At 36.2% G+C, this 24308-nt stretch overlaps 1 protein-coding gene across 14 annotated transcripts in view; it reads right to left on the reverse strand.

Moving 5' to 3' along the window:
• Window positions 1–24308, reverse strand: part of Dennd1a (DENN domain containing 1A) — a 477089-nt gene that overhangs the window by 348459 nt on the left and 104322 nt on the right. For 13 of the 14 annotated variants that reach the window (XM_060390076.1, XM_021633350.2, XM_021633349.2 and 10 more), the window contains one exon: window positions 7861–7904. The exons of the other annotated variant lie outside the window; for it this stretch is intronic. In XM_060390076.1, coding sequence (XP_060246059.1) covers window positions 7861–7904 — 44 coding nt within the window. The remainder of the gene's footprint in view (window positions 1–7860; window positions 7905–24308) is intronic. 14 annotated transcript variants of the gene reach the window in all.

Raw genomic sequence — 24308 nt, forward strand, 5'->3', positions numbered from 1 at the left:
TGCCCACACAAAAAACAACAGGAACCAATCATACGCAAATAAAAACAAGACAGACTACAACTCTTAAAAGTAGGGCTAGCGAATTGTTGCAGCCAGTTAAAGACATTGCCGTCAAGCCTGCCAACCTGTGCTCTGTCCACAGAACCCACAAGGTGGAAGGACAGAACTGACTCCAACAAGTCATCTTCTAGCCTTTTCACATAGGCACACACACACAAAACTAATAAATATGTATAATTTAGTTTTTTTAATTTAAAATTCATCAAAAATCAGACCCAGTTCTCTGATAATCTTACTAATTTGCTAAAAATAATAATAATAATAACAATGTCAACTACCTAATAATTCCCTTAGACACTTAATTTTTTTAAAGGTTTAGTTTATGTTATTTTATTATTTTATGTGTATGGATGTTTTGCCTGCATCTATGTCTCTACACCACATGGGTGCCAGAGAGGACACTGGCTCCCCTCAAACTACAGTTACAAAGAGCTGGGGATTGAACCTGGGTCCTCTGGAAGAGCAGCCAGTACTGTTAAGTAATGATAGCATTACTGTTAAGTACTATATAATGATAATGTTATCATTACTGTTGAGTAATGATAGCAATCATTACTATCCAGCCCCCACATTTACATTTTAATGGGTTTCTTTTTTGGGGGGAGGGAATAAAAACAAAACAACGCTTTTAAATGACAATGTAAGGAAGGATTACATAGTGGCATGGCTATAATCCCAGCATGAGGCAGAGGACCACAACTTCCAAGAGAACCTGTGCTACAAGGTAAAACTCTGTCTCAATAAGCAAACAAAAATAAATTAACAAGTCATATACAGAGCAGTAGATGCTTGATCTGTACCCATCTTCAATCCAATGAATTTCTTAGAGAGCTGAAATACACTATACAGTCACACTCGGTGCAATCATGGGCACTGATACTCTGCTCCAAGAAAACTGTGCAGCAAGGTACTTTTGCAGCTATTGGGCTTACAATCCTCCCTGGCCGAAGGGACTGAGGGCTTATATTTATGCATACAAAAATTACAATTCCGCCTACAATGCCAGAATGCCATGATACTGTCTGTCTGTCTGTCTATCTGCCTACTTACTTACCTACCTACCTATCTGGAGATATAGATGATATAGAGATATAGATGTATACAGAGAGATATAGATGATACAGATGTAGATAGAGATATATAAAAAGGGACTGGGGGCATTTCGTTAAAAGCTCCATAAATCAACAGCCAATCTTAGAAAGCACATATGTAATGTGGATCTAAAGATGATGTTTCTTTAGGAAAATTTCTAAGATTTTCTACTTGAGCTTCTCTGTACCACTCTTCAAAAAAAAAAATGTATGTATATGGGTATTTTATCTGCATGCACATTTACTATAAGAAGGAATTGGATTTCATGGGACTACAATTATAGACAGTTGTGACCTGCCATGTAAGCACTGGGAATTGAACTCAGGACTTCTGAAAGAATAGCCGGTCCTCTTACCATGAGCCATCTCTGCAGCCTCTCTGAACCACCCTTGATGACTCTGCTATCATCTGTGGCAGAGCTGTGACTATCTTTCTCAATATTCCCAACATCAGGTGTTGTGGCGAGGCCACCATTCCATGAGTATCAATGTATCCTGGCCATAAGTTACTTCTACAGCACACTACTGATCAGAGCAATAGTTTACTGCTCTTTTCTTCCTCCCTTCCTGACAGAGTGTCTGGCCCATGTTTTACAAACTTAGCAATCTCTGTCTGCACAAATCAAACCTAGTCTGCAAGACCAGTTTTTACCATCAAAAACAGCAATGAGGAGGAAAAGACAGAAGGAATAATTCTTTATTACTACATGAATGTTAGGACTGGAATGTTGAATTGTTTTAAAGTGCAATCTATTTCATCAACACGTAAGCAAATCCTATGAATGAAATGCAAATGAGTCCACAGATTCTAATCTGTGGTGTCTAGTGCTTAGCATAAAGTGCTTGCCATGCCCAGCTTTGTGGAAGGCAGACAGGTGGCTTGCTTGAGCTCACAAGAGTAAGTACCATCAATGAGATCCTATGTCAAAGGCAGACAAATAAAGACTTTTCAAAAGTAAAAAGGAAGCCTTAGAGGACAGGGGATGGGAGAGTAAAAGAGGACAAGGGGTCCCAAGGGTGGAGAGAGGATCAACAAGAATTAATTTTGCTTTAAAATGTCATAATTAAAAGTAATACTGTATGTTGATTTAAAAAAAAAGTCAAGTTTCCAAGATCGCATGGGACTCACAATTCAAAGTGAACCAAATTTCAATCAGCTGCATCAGTGGGCTATAGCTTAACAGCATCCAGGATGGAGGAGAAAAGAAAAGGCAAGAAAGCTCTGAAGTTTCCAGAGGAACAGGGTACAGCCAAGTCCAATTCCAATTCTTCTGTATGTGAGTCACAAAGCCCAGCTCTCAGATCCAACCTGAACCTCTACTTAAGACTCCAACAAATGAGGTGCCCTCTTCTTTCTGCTTGCCTGCCTGATAAGAACAGGAAGAAATCAAATAGTGTCCCTTGTTTTGCATTTTGTATAAGAATTATACATTGTGTTATATAAAGTAAAACAATAAGGCTACCTTTTTGGTAAAAACTTTAGGAAGTGTGGATTGCATAAACAATTTTCTTATTAAACAGGCTTTTTTTTTTCAATCAATCAATATACAATAATTTCTTCAAGAGAATGTTTAGTTTCTACCAAAATTTGAAACAAAGTAACATATGTTGGACCTCATCAAAAGAATGAAGCAATCATCAATAGGCAAATAGAAAGCAAGATCATTTAAATACTATCTCTACTATCTCTCTGATCAGTCTTCGAATCAATTTATCAAGGTTATCCATGGATAATTAGAAGCTTAGGAAATGTTTTCTTTAGAGCATATCTGAAACACAAACATGAAAATCCATATTTAAGCAGTTACATGCTACTTAAAGATGCCAATTTCCATCACAATTAGCACAAATTATACAACATACTTGTGTTCATTTTTAATATCAAAGTCTATTTTTAAAATTCACTTGTCTATAGTGAAATTATGAAATCACATAGGTCAAGTGAAACCACAAAAGAAAGAGCACTATTTTATTTTTCCCAATGCACCATGTTTCTACATTGCTTACATACTGTTGTACAAGAAACCCTCTTAGTTTCTATATAAAGATTTCCATAAAGTTTTTATAGTTTTCTATAAATGAATAAAAATCGCTGGTTTTATTATACCCTATGTTTCAATGCCAGTGGAAAGAAAAATTACCTGTGTCTTATAGCAATCTGTGTATACGGGAGTGGGTAGTTGTGCACAGATCCCTTTTTCCAGAGCACTATGACACTATTTTTATCAAAATATACATGAGCACTTGGTGAAAAAAACTTCTGGTATCCTCAACTCTAATTACCAATGTCAGAACAAATTGGCTATAAAAAGTGCAAAATTTTGAGAACAAATTAATAATTGTATATGTTTTGTGATAAGAAATAATCACATTATGACCAATATGCTTAAAAGTCATTTGTAAACCTGTTTTGCTTGATATAACACAATGCTATTTATGCAAGTATCTGATAGGTTACTATACCTTTATTTCATACTATCTTTTATACATCATAACTACTACCAACTTTTAATCTGAAAAACATGTATTGTTTTGAAGCCAATAATGGGCTTTTGATGAGAGTGGCAAGCATTTACAAACATGTAAATTTAACTATTGTTTTTCCCTAATTCAACTAGTATTCATTAAAATGCTACTAACACAATAAAGTTTTACCAATTATTTCCGTAATTATGAATGAACAGAGTAAACAAAATGACATAAGTAAAAAATGCACCTGGCTGACTACTGAACTATGGTTTTATTCATGATTCAAAGATATTCTTGGTTTTTCTTACTTCCAGCATCTGACTAACATGTTATCTTTGAGAACTGAGAGGACTCCCATTACTCTTGTCCTCCTTTCCTATAACAGGAATTTTCTACTGCTTAATGTTAGAGGCTAAATAGACTTTCCTCATAACCCAAAGTAATTAAAATTCCATCCTCAATTTCATAATCTTAAAAAATGCCTATTTTATTATATAATTATGAAAGGTTTTTTTCGTATCATACATAAGCTGTTGGAAGATTTTTTTCAAAAGTATAAGATCCTTTTCAAGTCAGAACCGTACCACTGTTGGTGTTTTAGTATTTAAACTAGATAAGCTTTAAACAAATGCAGATGAGTAAGTAACATGAACTCTGAAGAGCCCTTGCTTTTCCTATTTTCATTGTTTGTTTTGCTCTCTTAAAAAATATAGGCACTGTACCTCTTCCAGGAATTAACAAAGCCTCTATTTTCAGGATAAAAATAGCAGGCTCACTAGATTTTTAGTGAAATATTGAGTGTTACAGTGATTTAATGGCTTTAAACCATAGATGTCATTGTGGTCTGACTGTGTCACAGACAACTTAAGAAAGGGAAAAATGGGGCACAGAGAAATCACTTTGTCAGTAATTACAATCAAGAGCCCTAAAATGTGGCTCAGGCTGCTCATTACTTCTTCTTTCTGTATCAAGACCCTTATTTACATTTCAGATTACATTTTTTATGAAACAGTAAGATCTATCAGAGCTGAGAGGACCGAAATAATGAGGGGAAAACATTTTAATAAAACGTGTTGGGTCTGCATTACTTCCGTGACAGAAAGAAAGGCTTCCTCTGTAGTGATGGATCATTTATTCTGCTTCTAAACGAGAAGCAAAAAGATGAAACTGATGAACTTTTACTGCCCATTTGTCTTTAGCAGACAATTAAGACAGAGAAGATCAAAATGGATTATCATACCATGCAGACAACTGGCCCAACAGTAATACATCTCTGAGACCACAGATTTGTAACTCTCTTTTATCCCTCCCCTTTCTTCTTACTTCTTTTTCCACTCTAAAGGCAGTGCTAGCTTTGTGGCTCAAGGAGAGCCAAAAGGCTGGTCATCATTATTCAGTCACAGATGTCAATCTAACCTCCCTTTTTTCTCAGTTTCTAAAGCAGTGAGGCACAATAATTTGTGACAGATTCTTTTACTGTAAGGTACAAAGAACACACAGAATAAAACATCTAGCATCAGCCAGTGTCTCTGATCAAGTGTGCGGGAACATGGGAAATATACTATATGTAAAAACAAGCTATGGTAGTTTAGGTGAATGAGGAGTGAAAACTGGAGGGAAAGAATATGGGCAGGAGAGAATCATAGTGCTCACATATATACACAGTAATGAGTGCTATATTGGATGGTGAATTATCTTAAATATTCCTTGAGGACCACATCATAAATGTTTTAATATCTGAAATGCTGTACTTAAAGTTTACACATAATAGAAATATTTGTAAGAATCTTTTATAATGGTATATGGGAAGGACAGATAATTCAAACAGTATACAGGAGAAACAGATAATTTGGTTTATTCAAACAAATAATAATGTGGGAAAGGCCTATTATATTAGAAAATAAATTATTTTAAAAGGCAAATAAAAAAATAAGCATTCTTCATTTTCTTTCATAGTAGATATGATTCCTCAAGTACATTTTTGGGAAGCTGGAAACAATATCTTCAAAACTGAAGTAGATCCTTCATGTTTCATTTCCTGAGTTGTTTGGGGTTAAGAAGAAAAATTATATAGCTTAAGTTTGAGAAGATGCTTTTGGGGGGGACGGGGTTTGAGACAGGGTTTGGTTTCTCTGTGTAGCCATGAGTGTCCTGGAACTCGTTCTACACACCAGGCAGGCCTCAAACTCACAGAGATTCGCCTGCCACTGCCTCCCGAGTGCTGGGATTAAAGATGTGTGCCACCAATGCTAAATAAGACTGTGCTGTGCACATTTTGTAGGTTTACCTTGAACCCATAAGTCTGGTTTGCAAATTTCAACATTGTGTCACTCATCCAAACAAAGAAACCAGATACCTCTATCCTGTAAGCACCTTTAAAAATATCTACAACTATGACTTCACAAACACCTACTATAATTTTAATCATCCCAACTTTGATACAGGAAATGTGTGTAAGGCCATCTATTGACAAAGGTAAAGGACTAAATTTTCTACACAGTTTACATCACACTAGTCAACTGGACTCCACATGCAATGACACTGTAAATAACAGTCTAGATTTCTTTGTAGATATTCATATTCATGTATAATACATAAATACATACCTGCCTCAAATGCATAAATACACATTATGTACTCAGGAGAAATGAACATAGATGCTAAAACTCCAGTTTGTTCCAGTAGTGTCTTCTGAGTATTAAAATACTGGAGTGGTTTATAGTTTCTTTATGCTTAAGTTTTAGTTTTGCTTTACCTCTAATTTCTGGAGTTTTGTTACAAATTTCTTACCTACACAAACTTTAGAAAAAAATCATGTCATTCAACTTCTTTCAGAGATTGTAAGGAACTCTGTTTAAAGGACTAGGTCCAGATGGTAAGCATGCTTTTCTAAGTTTTCTCCTACAGAATGGTCCCTACAGAATGATAATGCAGGGATCATGAAGGTTATTTACCTACTTAAAGGATTTAAGAACAATAATTTCCTTAAGAGCTATGACCACCAGTAATAGTTTTTCACCTTAAAGAAAGATGATCAGGAATGTTATTAAAGTCCTATAATCCTTAGCTTATATCACATAAAGGACAACCTCATAGCAACTTAAAACATTGCTATACTATATCTCTGCTAGTAGAAGATGAAGGAAAGGTGAGATAAGATTTTAATTTATTTTTAAGTTTTATTTTAATCTTGAGATCAGACACAAAGCAAACCAGACCAGATCTCCTGGGTTCTTATATCTTAAATCCTTATTATAAAACATGCCATTGCATTGGTTAACTTATATTCCTAGTCACACTGTCACCCTTGTTTACAAAAAGACTATTAGACACCTTGTTCTTTCTATGACAGGCCATAATACAAAGATACTGCCAATGCCCTAACATGCTTTTTTTCCATCATACTTCCCCTTACTCAAGGGCTTGTAACAGAAAACCTTGAATGAATGCATCAGGAACATGCTTTGTGCACAATATTTCTTGTGTGAAAGGTCTGATAAAGTTGTCAAAGATAAAGTATGATAGCATTGTTGTTAATGATTCTTTTTTAATATTTAAAAAGCGTGTCAACTTGGAAATTTGAACTAAATGCAATGAGCCAAATAAAGCTACAAAAGTGCCTTCAGTATTCCTTGGTAGAAAATGGAGCACCAATGTATGTAATGGAATCAGCTATAAAAAGTAGAGTGACCTAAGAGATTCAGCACTGTTGTGCAAGTGCAGCCATTGTTTGCAAAGTGCTGTAACTTTGAGAGGTGATGGAATCCCCTGGGCAACGTCAGCACTCCCTCCCATGGTCAAAGACACTTTCTCCCTACAAGTACCTTCTTATTCCAGGATGACAAGAGACAGTGACACCTACACTGCAAATCATTATAAACCTCCCTCCCTTTTTGGTCAGACTGCTTGACTACTTAAATATTTTAAAAAAAACAAAAACTTCAGTTCACAGGCAGCTCCGAAAGAATTTCCTTCTGACCCACAGGCAGCAACACACCTAAGGTGGTATCACTTGCTTAGTTGCTGTGCAAAGGCCACCAGAGAAAACACCCCAAATCTAGCATTAATATTTTCAATCCCACTTCGCTGTGCTTTACTTTTTGTCTTTGGTTCCTAATTACTGCTTCTATTCCTCTCAAAAACTTCATTTATCTCTTTCAGTTAAAAAGAACAGTAATAATATGTTGAACAACTCTGAAATAAATTTTGTCATGTAAAAAATTAATTACGCATTCCAAACCTGGTCACTGTAGTCCTCCGGGAATTGCCTCTGCACCTCAGGATCTGTAAATAATTGACAGATAATATTAATTGGCTTTGGATTAGTGAGCAAGCAGAGGATCACACATTAATATTTGATCAGAAGATGATAGCAGCCCTGGCAGGGGATCCAAGGGGGGCAGCTGAGGCTGCTATGTTGATGAGCACAAGGAAGGCCTCAGCAAGGCACTCCCATTGCCCTCCTCCAGAAATACAAAAAAGAAAAATTTTAAAGGCCTGATGCTACTGTTAACTTTAGACTATTACCTAATGTGAATATCTTGCCAGCTGCAAATTGCCCTCAATATATTTTTTTCAAAGAAAATGAATCTTAAACCTACTTGACTTTTCTTTTCTAATCAGCAGCCTCTTTTTCATCATTACAGATGTTGGCCTGATAAACCCTAAGTGTTAGACAGACTAGGGAGAAAAGGACAGCAAGGGAAGAATTCCTTCAAGGAGCAAATGTAAAAGTCAGCACTTTAAAAAATATGTTCTTCCCTGAGTGCGTATGAAAACAAAACCACAACTAGAGAAAGTTTCCTTCAAAACAAAGCCAGGACTTTTGATCTGTTAATATAAAATTAAATATTATAAGAAATTATTCTTACCTTGACATAATTTGGCTTGTGTAGAAACTATAAAAACACAAAGATGAAAATACCTCTTCTGACTACCTCTGTAGTATGGAGTTACAAAAGAGGTCACTTTATTTTTAAGTCATAACCATAAGACAATGCTAAGTCTGCTAAGTCAATACAGACATGTACCAAGTAAGAGCTATTAGCACTCCAACTATAACCCATTAGGAAAGCATGCAATTTTTTTAATAAGAAAAAGATTAGGCTCCTCAGAGATTCTTTTCAATAAGAAAAAGATTAGGCTCCTCAGAGATATGCTGCAAGGGGTAAGGGGTCAGGATACGATGTATTTGGGAAATCATGCATCAACGCAAAAAAAAAAAATGTTTGGTGATCTCCCATCTAACAGAAATCTCACAGTACACGCTGCTTGTTTTTAATTTGTGTCTTTAAAAGCTACACTAAAACACCAACTGACTTCCCTGTGAACATGAATCTTTGCAAAGGTTCAAATCTTCCAAATCACAATTAATTCCTCAATGAGGAAAGACCAAAAATAGATGAGTGAGCTAAAGTTACTACCTTTATAAAGTTTTGAAATACCTGTTTAAAATCATGAAAGTCTAAGAGTAGCCCAAAGAACAGAAATATTCACAAATATTAAAAGTATTGTTCCCCGTGTAAATGGTACATAATGCAGACCATTTTTGCCTCTTTGGGTGTTTTTTGTTTAGCTTTGCAACAAATGGCTACTATTATGGAAGACCACAACTGTTCAAAATACAGAGTTTGGATCCCAGTCCCAATGGAGACTTCCAAATATAAGGTTCTGCTCTTGCAGAAGAGCAGGCTGAAAGATTTTAATAACCAGAGAATCAGGGAGTTTGCTGTGCAAATGTGTCTCTAGTAACTTCAGAAGCTACACCCACAAAGTCTTACCAACATGACTGCCTAAACATGAGCTGAACACTGACAATAGCAGTAGACGCGCCAAAGTACATTAGGGAAAGATTACAAGGCCTTATCCCTATACAAAGAATTACATATAACTAAAGAATGCTGGGAGTGGGAGAAATAGTCTTCCACAGGGAAGAGCACATTGGTTATCCAATGCTAAATGGTGAGTCCTAAAAACATACATATAAGCAACATTATGCAGACTGCACAAGCTATATTTAGGAATATATGTATACACATGTACACATATGCATATAATAATTAATGGAAAAAGAGGTCACAAATTTGAAAGAAAGCAAAGAAGGGCATGTGGGAGAGTTTGGAGGAAGAATAGGGAATGAGGAAAATAATGTAATTAAACTATAATCTCAAAAATAAAAGAAATAATAAAAATGAAAAAAGACAAGTGGAAATCACCTTCTCTCTTTACCTTCACCTTTAACTACTGAGACTAATGAGTGTGTCTAGGCTATGACCTAAAGAGTTCTAGAGGAATACTCCCTGCAGCACCCATCCTGAGCTAGAGAGAAAAAGTGTTGCCTATCTTTCACCTGCCCATCTGACCTACACAGGAGTCTGCTCTCCTGAGACAGGAGGCCAGAGGGTACTAGCTAACAGGCAGGTAGAGTCTTAAGTTAAATATCCCTTATCCAAAATGCTTACAATCAGAGTGTTAAAGATTTGTGAGGTTCTCATATTTTTGGAATATTTGTATGGACTTCATGGGTTGAACATTCTTAACCCAAATGGCCAACATCTGATGTTGAAGCATTTCAGTTCTATACATGTTCAAACTGTATAGAGCCTAACAAAGAGAAGTTAGCAGCCAGATATGACAGTCCAGTGACTGTCATGCCTGAAACAAACAAAACTACCTGACATTTTAGTCTAGAAACTAACCTAAAAGTCCCAGCTCTACGTCACTGAGGCACAATGAATCACATGGTGTAGAAAGCCAGAGTCACCCACAACTTGCTCCTTTTCTCCCAAGTGCCATGTGGTTAACATAACTCTTCAATCAGAAAAATTCATACATATGCCTTCATATTAGATCCTAACTACCATGTCTTCTTTCTTGCAGTAGTTTATGCTTCTTGGGAATCACAAAATACCAGCAAAATAAAAAGCGTAGACTTTATTTTTCCACTACCATCTTGTGAAAGAATAAACACTAGAAATCAAAATTTGTAGTATACTCTTCAAACTTTCTTGTTTAAATGAAAGACAAAGTTCCTAAATCTCTTTTTAAACCCTCTAGTAATAAGAAACAATATTAATAAGAAACCTATTACTTTAAAATGATATTTTAAATAATTGTTTCATATATAACAGAATTAAGAAAAAATAGATGGAAAAGGATCAACCCAGTTTAACACACTGAAAGTAAAGATGCCTATGGCAGCCAATAAGGCCATCCCAAGCACATTACAGCAAATACTGCTTCAACAGTTGGCAGCAAAAATGCCAAAGGCCATCCCTAAAGTCAGAGTCCCAGATTTTAACAGACCAATGTTTCAGTACAATACACTCACTATTGTTTACTACAATTCAAGCATGAGACTTTTGTTTGGTTTTCTTTAAGGCCCCAGAGGTTTACAAAAAGCAAACTTCATGGTTTTTTAACATTCTCTAAGACAATACTTTTTTTTAAGCCAATGCTTTTTAAGACAAAGTCCAACCTATAAAGTTCCATTCAATTAATTCAAAGATCCAGTCTGATGGTTAATAAAACTATGAAAGCCATTTTGTAAAACTCGAGACAGAGACTGCAAACAATTTATTTTTCTTAAAGCACCTATTTTGAATAAGAGGCTGCAATATTTTTTCACATTAAGTTGATCAGGATCCCATAATGTCACCAAAATACTGACATTGGAAACATGTGAGTTACAAAGGTCCAAAGACAATCTGCTTTTCTCAAGCAACACAACACCCTGCATTACTAACACTTACAGCATGGCACATACAAAACATAGCACCCTGCAGTTAAGCAAACCGCCTTTAAATTTTCTGTCTGGCAGCAATCCACTTGCGTGTCTGTATGTTTTTACAAGTACTCTATGTATTTCATTGCGTCAGCTGCATTTCTTTGAGTTTTAAATGGTCTGGGAACATTTTATGAAATGTTCTATATATTTATATGGAAAATAATGTACACTGGAAAACAGCATCAGTCTGATATTTATAAATCCATTTTTTTTATCCACCATCTAGCACTGTAACTTCTAATGTTCCAAAACACCCTCTCATTCAGAAGCACACCACCAAATGCAGTGTCACCATCAGCTAGCTTTCCACGTGAAAATCTGCAGATCAGGAGTGCTACCGTGAAAGAGTGCTGAGGTGGATGGCCATAAGAACAGTAGTAAGTTCATGTTGGCCTTTTTCCCTGAGAACTGAGAAATTAAAAACATAACAACATACACTTTCCCTTAACCTCCTGGCTTGGCAACTTTCTTCTTATTCAAACTTAAAAATAAATTATATCACGCCCCAGGTAAACACTTTTCTTTTGTTGCTGTTGTTCTAAGACAGGGTTCCTGGATGTCTCAGAACTCACAATGTAGACCAGGCTGGCCTCTAAATCACAGCAATCTTCCTGAGTGCCTGGATTAAAGGCATACACAACCACACCCAGCAGGAAAATACTTTTCAATAGAAAAAAAAATTAATTATGTATTTAAAATACTTTGTCAACAATATGGAACGTCTGATAAGAGTCCACACACCTTTTAACCAAAAATGCCTTAATTAAAAAAAAAAAAAAAAAAAAAGGCTTCTGACAAGGTTCCATGTCACATCAGCATGAAGGACACTGCCTTCTCCTAGAAGCATGGCTACTACAAGTCTGTCCTCACAATAATACCATTTCTCCTAAAGGCCACAGGACAAAATGTCACAGTGCAGGCCTCTCAGCAGTACAATTTCAATCCAGCAGAGAACATGGCTATACTGAAAACAGAAACCTCCAGAAAAGACTGACTTTCTTCAGTCTCAACAACCCATGTTTTCTAGTCTCCAACTATACATACTTTTAAATATTTAATAAGATACACCAGATTGCCACAGGATGTTTAATTAATAGAATAAGAATTTGGGCAAGACTCATTGGAAAGGTGCTATAAATTATTTTATACAGCTCCAAAACCCTTGCATTTGCCTTAGGCTTAAAGTTCCTAGAAAACCCAGCAGAGAGAGTTTTTACAACAAAAATACAAAATATATCATAAAAATGCCATGGTTGTGTATGAGGTCTCATTTGCACATTGGTAACTAGTATGCAAACATACACTCTCACACACAAATCATTCCAAATTATTTCTGGTTCTCTCTTCCTCACCCATGACTAACTACATTTGAAGAGGAAGGCATGGCATATTTTCTAATCAATTATTGAAAAATATGCTGATTTCATTTTGTATGAAATGTGCAACAACTATATACTAACTAAATGTCACTGACTTCCATAACTGGGGCTCTCAGAGGACTCTAAAAGAGAATGCCCACATGGCAGTTCATTGGGAGCCTATGTTGCTTTCACTTTTAACATACCAGAGGCAGAAAAACTTAGATGTAATGCCTATTGAACTTACCCAATCTTTGTCTCCAGGATGTTTCAGGCAAATAAAAGACAAAATACTGACCACCTTTGATTCTTATAAAAGTCTGCCCCTTGAAAGTCAAGGCTTTAAACAACAACTATCAGCCATATAATCTCATTGCTCAATTTCATGGAGTTTAAGACACTATCTTCCTCTCCTACAACCATAAATGTTAATCCAAGCTGTAATCAGATTTAATTTTCCAGATGAGAAGATGGGAATATCCTGCAAACAGGATAATCATACACTCCACCATTCTTTCACTAATTGTGTTTTCCAATTTTATACACCAAAACTGTAGGCTGAAAAAATACTCCAAGAATTTGTATTGAGGGCCACCTCAATCTTTCTCTAAGTATGTTTTAAAGTAAACTTAATTTTCGAAGATTCTTTGTACAATACAAAGCCAAAGTTTCCTGAGAGTATGATTACAAAGTAGACTGAGCCAAATAAAAAGCTTCAAAGATGGATATTCTCATTAAACATATTAAAGCTACAAAAAATCACTATGCTTACTTTATAACCATAAAATACTCAAATTATTGGTTAATCATTTTAAGTGAACATAATTATTCTAGCAATGCACTCATTTCTATCATAGTAAAATTTTACCTATTTAAAAAGTCACATTTTAAAAGGAATGTTTTAAATATTTTACAGTTTAAAAATCACTTTTCCTTTCCTTGACAATGAAAGAGGAAAGTTTGTCTTATTTTTATGTTTTTTATAGAATTATTAAACCTAAAATGGAAATTTGAACCTAAAATCTCAGAATATAAATAACCCACTAATTAGAAAAATAGTATTTCTAATTTCTTTAAGTGAACCTTTATTTGGCTTATGTGTACCAATGGATTTTATCACTAAAAAATGAAAAGAAAAGAAAAGAAAAGAAGAGAAGAGAAGAGAAGAGAAGAGAAGAGAAGAGAAGAGAAGAGAAGAGAAGAGAAGAGAAGAGAAAAGAAAATCTGCATGAATTCACTTTTTGCTCTGAAACATGAAAACTGAAGACATAAAAACATTGAGCCGATTTTAAACCATGACTCAGTTCTAGCATTTCCTCCCAACACTGAAATTTCCAATTAAATTACGTACTATTTCGTAGCAGTCAGCTTGATAACATAGACACAACATAGTTCACTGACATCTATAATAAATAGACAAATAGTGTTTCTCAATGAAGGACAGAAAACCCACCTTGGTGTGATAAGCAATAGAGCACTCACATACTGGATTCCTCCTCAGACTAACATATTCTGCTCTTCCGACATCCCCTACACCAACATGGTTATTAATGCATCAACAGCAGACACTGACCTATTGTTTTCATCTGTTGGAGTTATGAATGTAGTACAGTTACCAATTAAGTGAATCAACAAGTCCTAAATGCATCAGCTGCTCTGCAAATAATGAGTCCTTTGACATCATCAAGCAAGATCCAGAATTCATCTTGCCTTCTGGAGAACGCTGAAATATTTTAACTGCAAAATACCATTACTTACTGATATCTAAAAACTCATAACTACCTTCACTTACAAAAGGAATATAAGTCTCATCCTTAAACAAATTTACACCACATATACGCAAAGGGATGTTCTCACTTAAAGTTACCATTTCCCATATTATATCCTAGTTTTCAACCCAGGCATTTAAATTTAAATAGTTATAGTTTCCTTTTACCTAGTTCAGAGTTTGAAACTAATTTCTAAGATCTATCAAATTGATCAATAACACATACAGATTTTAAATGTCATAATCTCGGTTTCATGAAAGTTTTATGTGAGTCACAATTTATCCTAGCTTGGTATTATTTTCCACAGTACTGGGAATAGAATCTAGGGCCTCATGCAAAGCAGTGCTCTACCACTAAGCTACAGCCTCAGTCCTATCCTGTCTTTTTGAACAAGTAACCTAAATGTCACATTTTTTATGTCTATTTTAGACTTAAATTACAGCTGTGACTTTTATATTCCAAAGGTGGCATTACTGCATATGGTTTATGGGGGAAAAGAGACAACTTATTTACTCAAAACTACTGCTAAAGTACCAGCTATGTGTCAGCAGTACTGTGACAGGCATGTTTTACAAAATTTCTGTTTTTTCACTTTTATAACAAAGTGATCCTCAGGGACTATCATGTCAGTTTTATTATAAAGAAAGCAATAGGTTTGCCTAGGGTGGTTTTGTTTGTTTGTTTGTTTGTTTGTTTGACTAACTTGACCAACATTTAAAAGCCAGTATACATTTGTGGTACAAATACTACATGTCTAGCCCAGGTGATGCACAAGCCCCTTTCCCCCCCACCCCCCAGGCATTTAAATTTAACAGAGAATAAGCAGAAAACATAGTACTTAACAAGCGGCTATCCTGGAACTGAACAAGTGCTAAAGCAGGAATCAGCCTGCTTTAGGGGTGTGGCGCCTCATCCAAAACAAAAGAGCAAAGGCTCCCTGGAAGAGGGGCAAAGAAGTGGCAAGTCTTGGTCTATAACAGTCAAGCACATGATGCCACACCCTCATTCGGAATAGAACACAGAACAAAGCCAAAATACTTCATGGAATCAGGTCCCATGTTTTACTTAACTTGTTTCCCACAAAAATCTTTCCTGTTACAAATACCAACAAATAGAATAGAAAAGAATAAGCTAATTAAATGCCCTGTCTCTTCAAGTGGATAAAAGGGCCAATTTCAAAACATCCAATTGAAGAAAAAGCCTTTGACTGTCATGGGCTTCCTAAGATCCTGTTGGCATGTGGTAAAAACAGAATAAATATTAATTGCTAGGATATTGTTAACCCCAAAGGAGAAATAAGCAAGCACTATAAATGAGATGACTATAGACGTATAGGTGTACCTCAAATTGGAAATACGGGTGTTCCTGAAGTAAACTTTTATAAACCCAATTAAAATGTTCCCATTGCCTTCTATTACTTACCTAGACTGTTATAACTCTCTTAGAAACTGGTCTCTCTATGTTTAGTGGTTGCAGATCTTCAAGCTACCATTTATTTGCCTCCTGGCATCTGTTTGCTAATGATCTGTAAACATCATACTCTAGGGACTATCTTGATTTTCAGAAACCCTGAAGTGAATCGTTGTAAACTGAAGGCTCTTTCTGTTCATTTCTTTGCTTTTTGAGAAACAGAATACCACTCAAAATATCTACAGAACAATTATAACACCACTACCTATCACTTACTGGGCACCTAGGCATACCAAGCATCGCTGCAGGCAGTTTAACCTTGTTTAATCAAAACTACCTTGTAAGGTTAAAAAGAAACTGTATCTCTATTTTATATACACAAACTTTGAAGCTCACTGGGAGCAATTCCAGTTAAGTAACAGAGGCAGAATTCAGCCAGGGACCATCAGATACCGAAGAATCTAGTACTGGCTTTCTACTTTGGCTTTATTTATTTACATCCTCCTGTTGATCTGTCTTCTCCTCATTATTGTGACTCAACAATAAGAATACATCTGGACAAATAACTACAACATGTTGTCATGAAACAGGCCTTAGCAGATTATGAATGAGAGCTTTCCAATTCCTCTACTTCAACTCCTTTGCCAAGTTCAGGATATAAAGAAAATGATTCCAAAGTAATTAGCATTCAGTTCTAAGGAATATAATATTTAAGAAATGATTTTTTTCAAAACTTAGAATTTTAAAGGTTAGAGATTATTATATCAATTTAAAAACTTTTTGTAGATAGATGGATGGATGGATGGATAGATAGATGGATAGACAGACAGATTAAAAAAAAAAGGAAAAAAAAAGGTTTCCTGCTCAAGAAACTATTTCCAAGGACCTCTAAATAAGAGTGAGAACCTGAGAAACTGAACCAAACTAATGCACACAAGGTAAATAAAAGGTGTCATCCTTGAGTGCAGAGCTGTCACTAAGATTTTCTTGGGCACACTGACTCTCCTGCAATCCAAGCACTCAGGGGACTAGGAAAGGAAGGATGAGAGTTTAAGGCCAGTTTGGCTACACAGAGAGCTCCAGGCCAACCAAGTTAGTTAGTGAGATCATCTCAAAAAGCCAAAGTGGGACAAATTTCTTCATGGTGGGATTCTCTGTCCTTGGGAAAACTGTTGCCTGCCCCTAGCTGTACCATCAGAGAAGTGGTAGTACCTACATCCAGAGCATAGGTTTTTAAACTAAACTATATGTAACATAAAATTTACAGTTTCAAAGATTGTCGGTATATACTACCCTGGCATTGAATGCACTCACTGCTGCTTGAACAATTACCATTTCTTTCCAGAATGTTTCACCTTTTCCAACTGAAGCTCTGAACCCATTAACTACCACCTCTTTTTCTTTTTTGTTTGTTTGTTTGTTTGTTTTTCAAGACAAGGTTTCTCTATGTAGCCCTGGCTGTCTGGAACTCGATTTGTAGACCAGATTTGCCTGCAGAAATCCTCCTGCCTCTGCCTCTCAAGTGCTGGGATTAAAGGAATGTACAACCACCACTTCTTTATTCTTTCTTCCCATTTAACTTCATGCCTCTATTAATTAATGTGACTACTCTAGGGATACTATGTAAGAGGAATCATGGAGTATTTGTTCTTTTGTAACTGGTTTGTTTAATGTGGTCTAATGACTTCAAAGTCTTGTTACAACATAGGTAATGATTGTTTTCCTTTCAAAAAAAGAACACTACTCAAGAAACTATTTCCAAGGACCTCTAAATAAGAGTGAGAAGGCACATACATTGTCTGCCTCTTATCCCATCAATCAATGGACTCTTGGTTATTTGCCTTTTGTTTGTTGTATATAACACAGCTATAAATATGGATGCACAAACATCTGTCCAGTCCCGCTTTCAATGCTACTGGGTATATGGTCACTAGAATTATTGCATAATAGAATTTTATCTTAAAATTTTAACCAGCCACAATGGCCCAGGCCTTCTTTAATCTCAGTACTAAGTAGACAGAGGCATGTATATCAGCCTGGTCTACATAGCAAATTTCAGGCCAATAGAGCTACATAGTGAGACCCTGTCTCAAAACAAGCAAACAACAACAAAATTTTGAAGACCTATACCCCTTTTCACATGCTTCAAGACCTTTCTGCTACTATCTGGAGCAGAATGGTTCAGCAGTTATAAGCACTGGCTTCACTTCCAGAGGACCTGGGTTTGATTTCCGGTACCCACATGGCAACTGATAACTATCTGTAACTCCAGTCCTAGGGAATCTGTCTTCTGGCTTCTGCGAATCAGGTATGCAAGGACATACATGCAAACAAAACACTGATACACATAAAATAAATGGCAACTTTTTTTAAATTGTCACCAACAATCTAGAATTCTAAGACAAGTCATTATGAGCAACCCACTCAGCTTCTGTTTCTTAACTCTCAATCTCTACATCTAAGCAGCTAAATCAATTTCCTTTCCTAGAAAACATCTTTCTTCTCTTCCTCACCCTACAAATCAGTCTTTCAAGCTATGTGCTATCTACCACAAAGTATAGATGAGTGCTTATATGATTCATCATTTCATCACAATGACACCTTTTTAAAAATTTAAACACATAGAACTGTGTTCACAATCAAAAGTGCAATGGATTTTAATAAGGCTGCTAAAGGTCAAGCATGAGTTTATGTGAGCATGCAGCATGTTCACATACACAGTTTATATAAGCATATAGCATGCTCAGATACACTGTTCCTAACCCTTTCAAGGCCCAGCATCCTCAACTCCCTAGCCTCTTCTCCAGAGATGCCCTTCCCATTCTCACTGCTATCCAATTCTGGCTACACTCTGGGAGAAACCTCTATGAAAATTTCTCCTCTCCTCCCATTGTCCTAGTGGTAAAGCATATGTCCTCTTGTTGGCACTCTCAGCTATTCTTCCTTCTTACTCTCCAAAACTCAAGCCTTTGCCCTCAGCTCACCAGACTATACCTCACACTACTATTCTGTTGTCATATACTAATCCCAAGGTCACTCCTACTTCCCAGAACCTGAGAAACTCACTCTGACACTATTCCCACCACAGCCATTGGTTTACTATCCACAACAGTCCTTCCAAATCCCTGGACTTTTCATTCTTTGGCTTCTTCTCCCCACAATCTTGTCTTCTACCCAACCTCACCTACCTACTCTGGTATGCTGAACATGAAATATCCCACATAGGCTCATGTGTTAAATGTTCTTTTTGTTCATGGCTACTGATGCTTTTGTAAGGAAGTTCTGGAAAACTCACAGGGCAGGCCTATCTACAGGAACTAGGTCAATGTAGGTGTGCCTCTGAAGCTTACAGCTGTTTCCTGGATCCTGCCCTCTTTTCTCTGGTCTTCCTGTCCATCATTAGGTGAACAACTTCTATTATATGTTCCCACCTCCATAACACACATTTTCTGAACCAAATGAGTCAAAACAAACCCTTTGTTCTATTGTGTTTTTTTTTTCATGTTTTATATCACAGCAACTAGAAAGGAACTAATAGTCACATCCATGTTCATACTTTAAAGTTAACCATTGCTGTACTAAACTCCCCTCAAGCATCCTGTTGCAAATGCCTCAGTCCCTAGCCATGCCCTACCATCTTCTCTTTCTGATTCCCATGGGTGTACTCACAATCTTCCCACTGCCTTCATCACTCTCACATGAGCGTGCACTCTCAATCTTTTCACTGCTTTCATCTGCTCAGGTCCACACTGTCTTCCTACATCAACTTACATTCCATTATTACAACCATCCCTTAATGTATATCCTCTATTCTCTGGGCCTCTCACTTTGTTTTCCTTACTTGGCCAAATGATAAACTTTGTTAAATGCAGCTTCTCAGCTGTCTCTTTGTGGCTGACTGTGGCAAGGGCAAATGTGCAACTGCAATGACAATTTCACTTTACATTTATGAGTAAGCTTCACAACAACTTAGTTATCTATGCAAGTTCAAGGGGGTATATCTCTGAACATCACTTAAATATGACAAGTAAGCTAGTGATAGAAAAGACTATACTGGGTTGATTTTTATCACATGTGGGGAGCAGTGGATGTGAAAAGAGATGATTCATCTTTATCCAACAAAAAAGTACAGTGGAATCAAATAGATACCAGATCATCTGACAAGTAAAAGAAACTACACAAAATCCAGGCAGCTGGGTATCACCAGCTTTCCTTTGAACCTATCAAATACCATGTTTCATGAGGACACAAAACAGAACTTTGCCTAGTCCTCAAAATTCACCACCCCACACAACAGCTTCCCATGTTTTTCCAAAGCTTAGGTTAGGAAGGACTACCTAAGCTGCAGTAGTAAGGGAAGAAATGTCTCATAGATATCACTGTAGCCATTATTGAATTAGACTCAGGGAAGTATACCTGTACAAGCCAACAAAATTTATTTCACAATTCATGATAAAAATGCCGTGTAACTATTCTACAGATCCTTTTTACATCATGTTACATTTACCATGAAAATTTACATAACTAGTATCAAGCAGTTAAATTCCAATTCTTTGTTCTCATAAAAAAGAAACAGCACAGCATTTTAAATTAATGATATGCTTCTGAATACAACCGTGTCAGGCATTCTTAAGGAGGTTCATAACAGGGACATTGATAATTTACCAAATAAACTTACTGCGATCATTTCTATTATAAAAATTCACAGGAACTATTAATAAAAGCAAACGTTAATTTACTATTTTTACCCCTTCCCACTCCAGCTATTTACTGGAACCTAACTCATAGAGAGTATCATTTTTAACAGTATTCTTTGAAAATGGTATAGGACAACTACTGTATAATTATCTCCCAGGCTGCAAGTTTTCAGCGTTTTACATACTTTATAGTGTATTTTACTTACACACTAAAGAATGTAAACTCAATGGTCAAGTAAACAAAAAAAGTATTCTTCAGTTTCAAAACTTCATTAAGCATAATAAATTCAATTAGACACAGTATGAGGCTTCCTTCAAAGCCAAACAACAATAACACAAGTATTGTATTGTTCAAATATTTTCATTGTTATACAGCTTGTCACGTTTCACTCTTAATAGGAACTGACTCAAAGAGATCTTGAAACAAAAGTATCCTAACCAAGCAGCGTTCCCAAAGTGTCATGCTAAAAAAACACCACTCCCCAATTCACACAATTCAAACAATCAAACCACAGCCAATCACTTCTTTATTATTAGAACAATGCACACTATTTTTCTGTGTCCAAGTGATGCTACCTTTAAAAAAAAAAAAAAAAAAAAAAAAGGAAAGCTAAAGATGCAATACCTGGCATAACATTAGTAGCAATAACATACTTTAAAAACTGATCAATTACATATTATCCAGTGAATGATAGTTTTGTGAATCTAACAATGATGCAACTTTACTGAAGGCAAACACATTAAAATTCTTTAAAGGAATTCCTAATGCTAACAGCCTTCACTTAAAATTAAAACTAAAAACAATTTAACCTATAAAGACCAACTACTACCTTAAAAAAAAAAAGATTTTTGGCTAGGCAGGAAATTAATAATCAAAGTGAAGATACAAATCAAACAGTACCTTAATAACAAAAACACAAGCAGCTATACTGTTTGAAAGATTCCTTCAAGACATTATTTGATCCCCTGCAATGTCAAAGCAACTGTTTTAAACAATCTAAGCATTGACAGTGATGTACCTTCCATCTTTAAATCAGCAGGAACCACTGACCACCATGAGCAGGATTCCTAACTAGATAATCAGCAAATGTGCAAACTCCAATACCACCCCTTCAAACACATTTGACGACATAACTGTCTCAATAAATTCACGTGACTATAAACAACTATAGCACACTACACAGACCCACTTCGGAGATGATCAAAAAGTCAGTCACGGCAAACAGGCTTTGTTCTACAGACTAGGAAAAACTTCTAACACACCGCCCTCTCCCCTGCCTCCAAAATAGGAGGGACAGGGACAATTTTTACTTATTAAATCACACTCACAAACAGAGCTGACTCTGCCTTATTATATAAAATCCTTAAACTGGGAGGAGTCTACAACATAACTATAGATTAGCATTTCAGGGCAACATAGTAATCTGTACATATACTAAAACCAAAACAGCTATAATTCAAGAACAGGAATGTTTGGACCATCTGTTCAACGAAAAAAAAAGAAGAGAAAAGCAACTAACCTAGGACCTCTGTGGCACTGGGCCCCAGAGGGATGTAATATCATTCCTTTCCATCTTCACAGACTCCCTTACACTGGCAACAACTATCCTTAACTTAGAGCTGAAGAGACCTGGCTTAGAAGCTAATCGTTTTCTTCTTAGCTCCCCAGCTGTTAAGGAACAAAGCTAAAACTAAATTCCAAGTTTGTATGGTTCCAAAGTCCAAACTTCATCTGCACCAAGCTTCCTTCACCCCACCCAACAGAGGCTTTAAAGACTAGCCTATGAAGTTAAATGCCATGGAGATATAATTTTATAAATTTGTATGATATCTTTCTAAAACTAAGAATTTTTGAAAATATTTAAGTTCATAAAAAATATCAGAAAAACAACCTGAAGCAGAAAAAATTATCTGGCCTCCAACATTACCCTTAGTGTCACTCTACACAGCCCTGGATGTCCTGAAACTCACTATATAGCCCAGGCTGGCCTTAAACGCACAGAGATCTACCTGTCTCTGCCTCAAAGTGCTGGGAATAAAGGTGTGCGCTATCATACCTGGCTCATTTCAACAGACTCTTAGATGCAGCCAATATCATATAACTTTGAGTTTACAAAAGCACTTTTGTAATTTTTAAAGTGTGCTTTGGAATTCACGAAGTCCTCACAAAACCCAGTAGAAAGGAGAAGGAAACAGGGTGGATACACAAGATAGAAAAAGCATTCTAAACTCACACTGTAGTACCACCAGCTCTACTATTTCACCTTCTTGGGACAAAATTATAGTTTTGAAGGCTTTTCTCTTTTTGTTGTTGTTGTTGTTACTAGGGTCTTATTCATGCTCCTTGGCAAGCGCGCTACCACTAAGCTATACCTTGGCCCTGGCCCTTAGCATGAGACAACCTATAGAAAGCTAACTAATCTTACCTGGGGTTCTCTCTCAAAGCTAAAAGGAGAAGGCCAATTCTTCGTATATTGCAGACTCCAGCAAGAGAAGAGTGCTGTACCCAGGATTGACCAACCTCTCTTTATACTCCAACTTACTATGATCATCCCAAAGATAACAGCACTGATGTCTTAAAGACGAGATGTTCTCCAACACCACAAAACAAGTTTCAGGAACAAGATTTATGTTCAGTCTTTGTCCCTTGTGATTGGGAGTTGCTATCACCTTTCTTTTCATTGCTTTGCTATAAAAGATTATTAAACTCTATGCCCAAAACAACAGAAAATCTAAGATTGCAGTGGGATTTCTGCACCAAAATTACAAATATTAGACAATCTGGCCTGGCCTGGCCATGCATATAGTGTGAGGTTTGAGAAAAAAGATCCCCTGACCAGAAGAGTTATAATTTAGGGCTAATTATCCACATCCATAGTATAACTGAAACATAAGGAAGCAAGATTTTTACATTGTGTGTGTGTGTGTGTGTGTGTGTGTGTGTGTGTGTTTGTGTGTGTATGTGTGTGATGCCACAGCTTAAGAGGTCAAAGGACAACTTGCATGAGTTGGTTCTTGCCTTCCACCATGTAGGACCTGGGAATCAAACTCATAACATTAGGCATCTTTACTAGTTAAACCATCTCACCAACACCACATTTTTATTATAGTACAATTGACTACTGCTTTCTCGATTTAATTAGTTTAATGAGTCAATGTACTTATTTTAATGTTAAACTATTTTCAGAGTCTCCTCTGTGAATATTCCTGAACACTTTAGAATGCTGACTTGTTTTTCTTTTTCCTTTATAAGAAATATAATGAGTACAGCCTCCTAGAACATAATTCAGCTTATATACTAAAGGTCCTAAGAATGTGCCGACCCCTTTGACCAGGTAATTCAATTTCTAGAAATATGCTATAAAGAAATGCTAATAAATGTGCATAATGATGGCCATTATAATAGTGTTTATAATAGCAAAAATATTTACCCAACCTATCTGTCTTAGAACAAATTGACAAAATAATGATGCATCTACATAAGAAACTATAATACAGCCATTAAAAATCCTATCACAGAACAGATGTTCTCAAATTGTGGTCCCCAAGCCAGCAGAATTGGCATTGCCCAAAAATATCTATGAACAATATAAGTTATTAAGCTCACGGCAGAGTTGCCTAAACTCTGGGCCTAGGGTCCAACAGGGTGTACTTTAACAAGTTCATCA

Source organism: Meriones unguiculatus, chromosome 8, assembly GCF_030254825.1.
Source record: "Meriones unguiculatus strain TT.TT164.6M chromosome 8, Bangor_MerUng_6.1, whole genome shotgun sequence".
Taxonomy (NCBI): Eukaryota; Metazoa; Chordata; class Mammalia; order Rodentia; family Muridae; genus Meriones; species Meriones unguiculatus.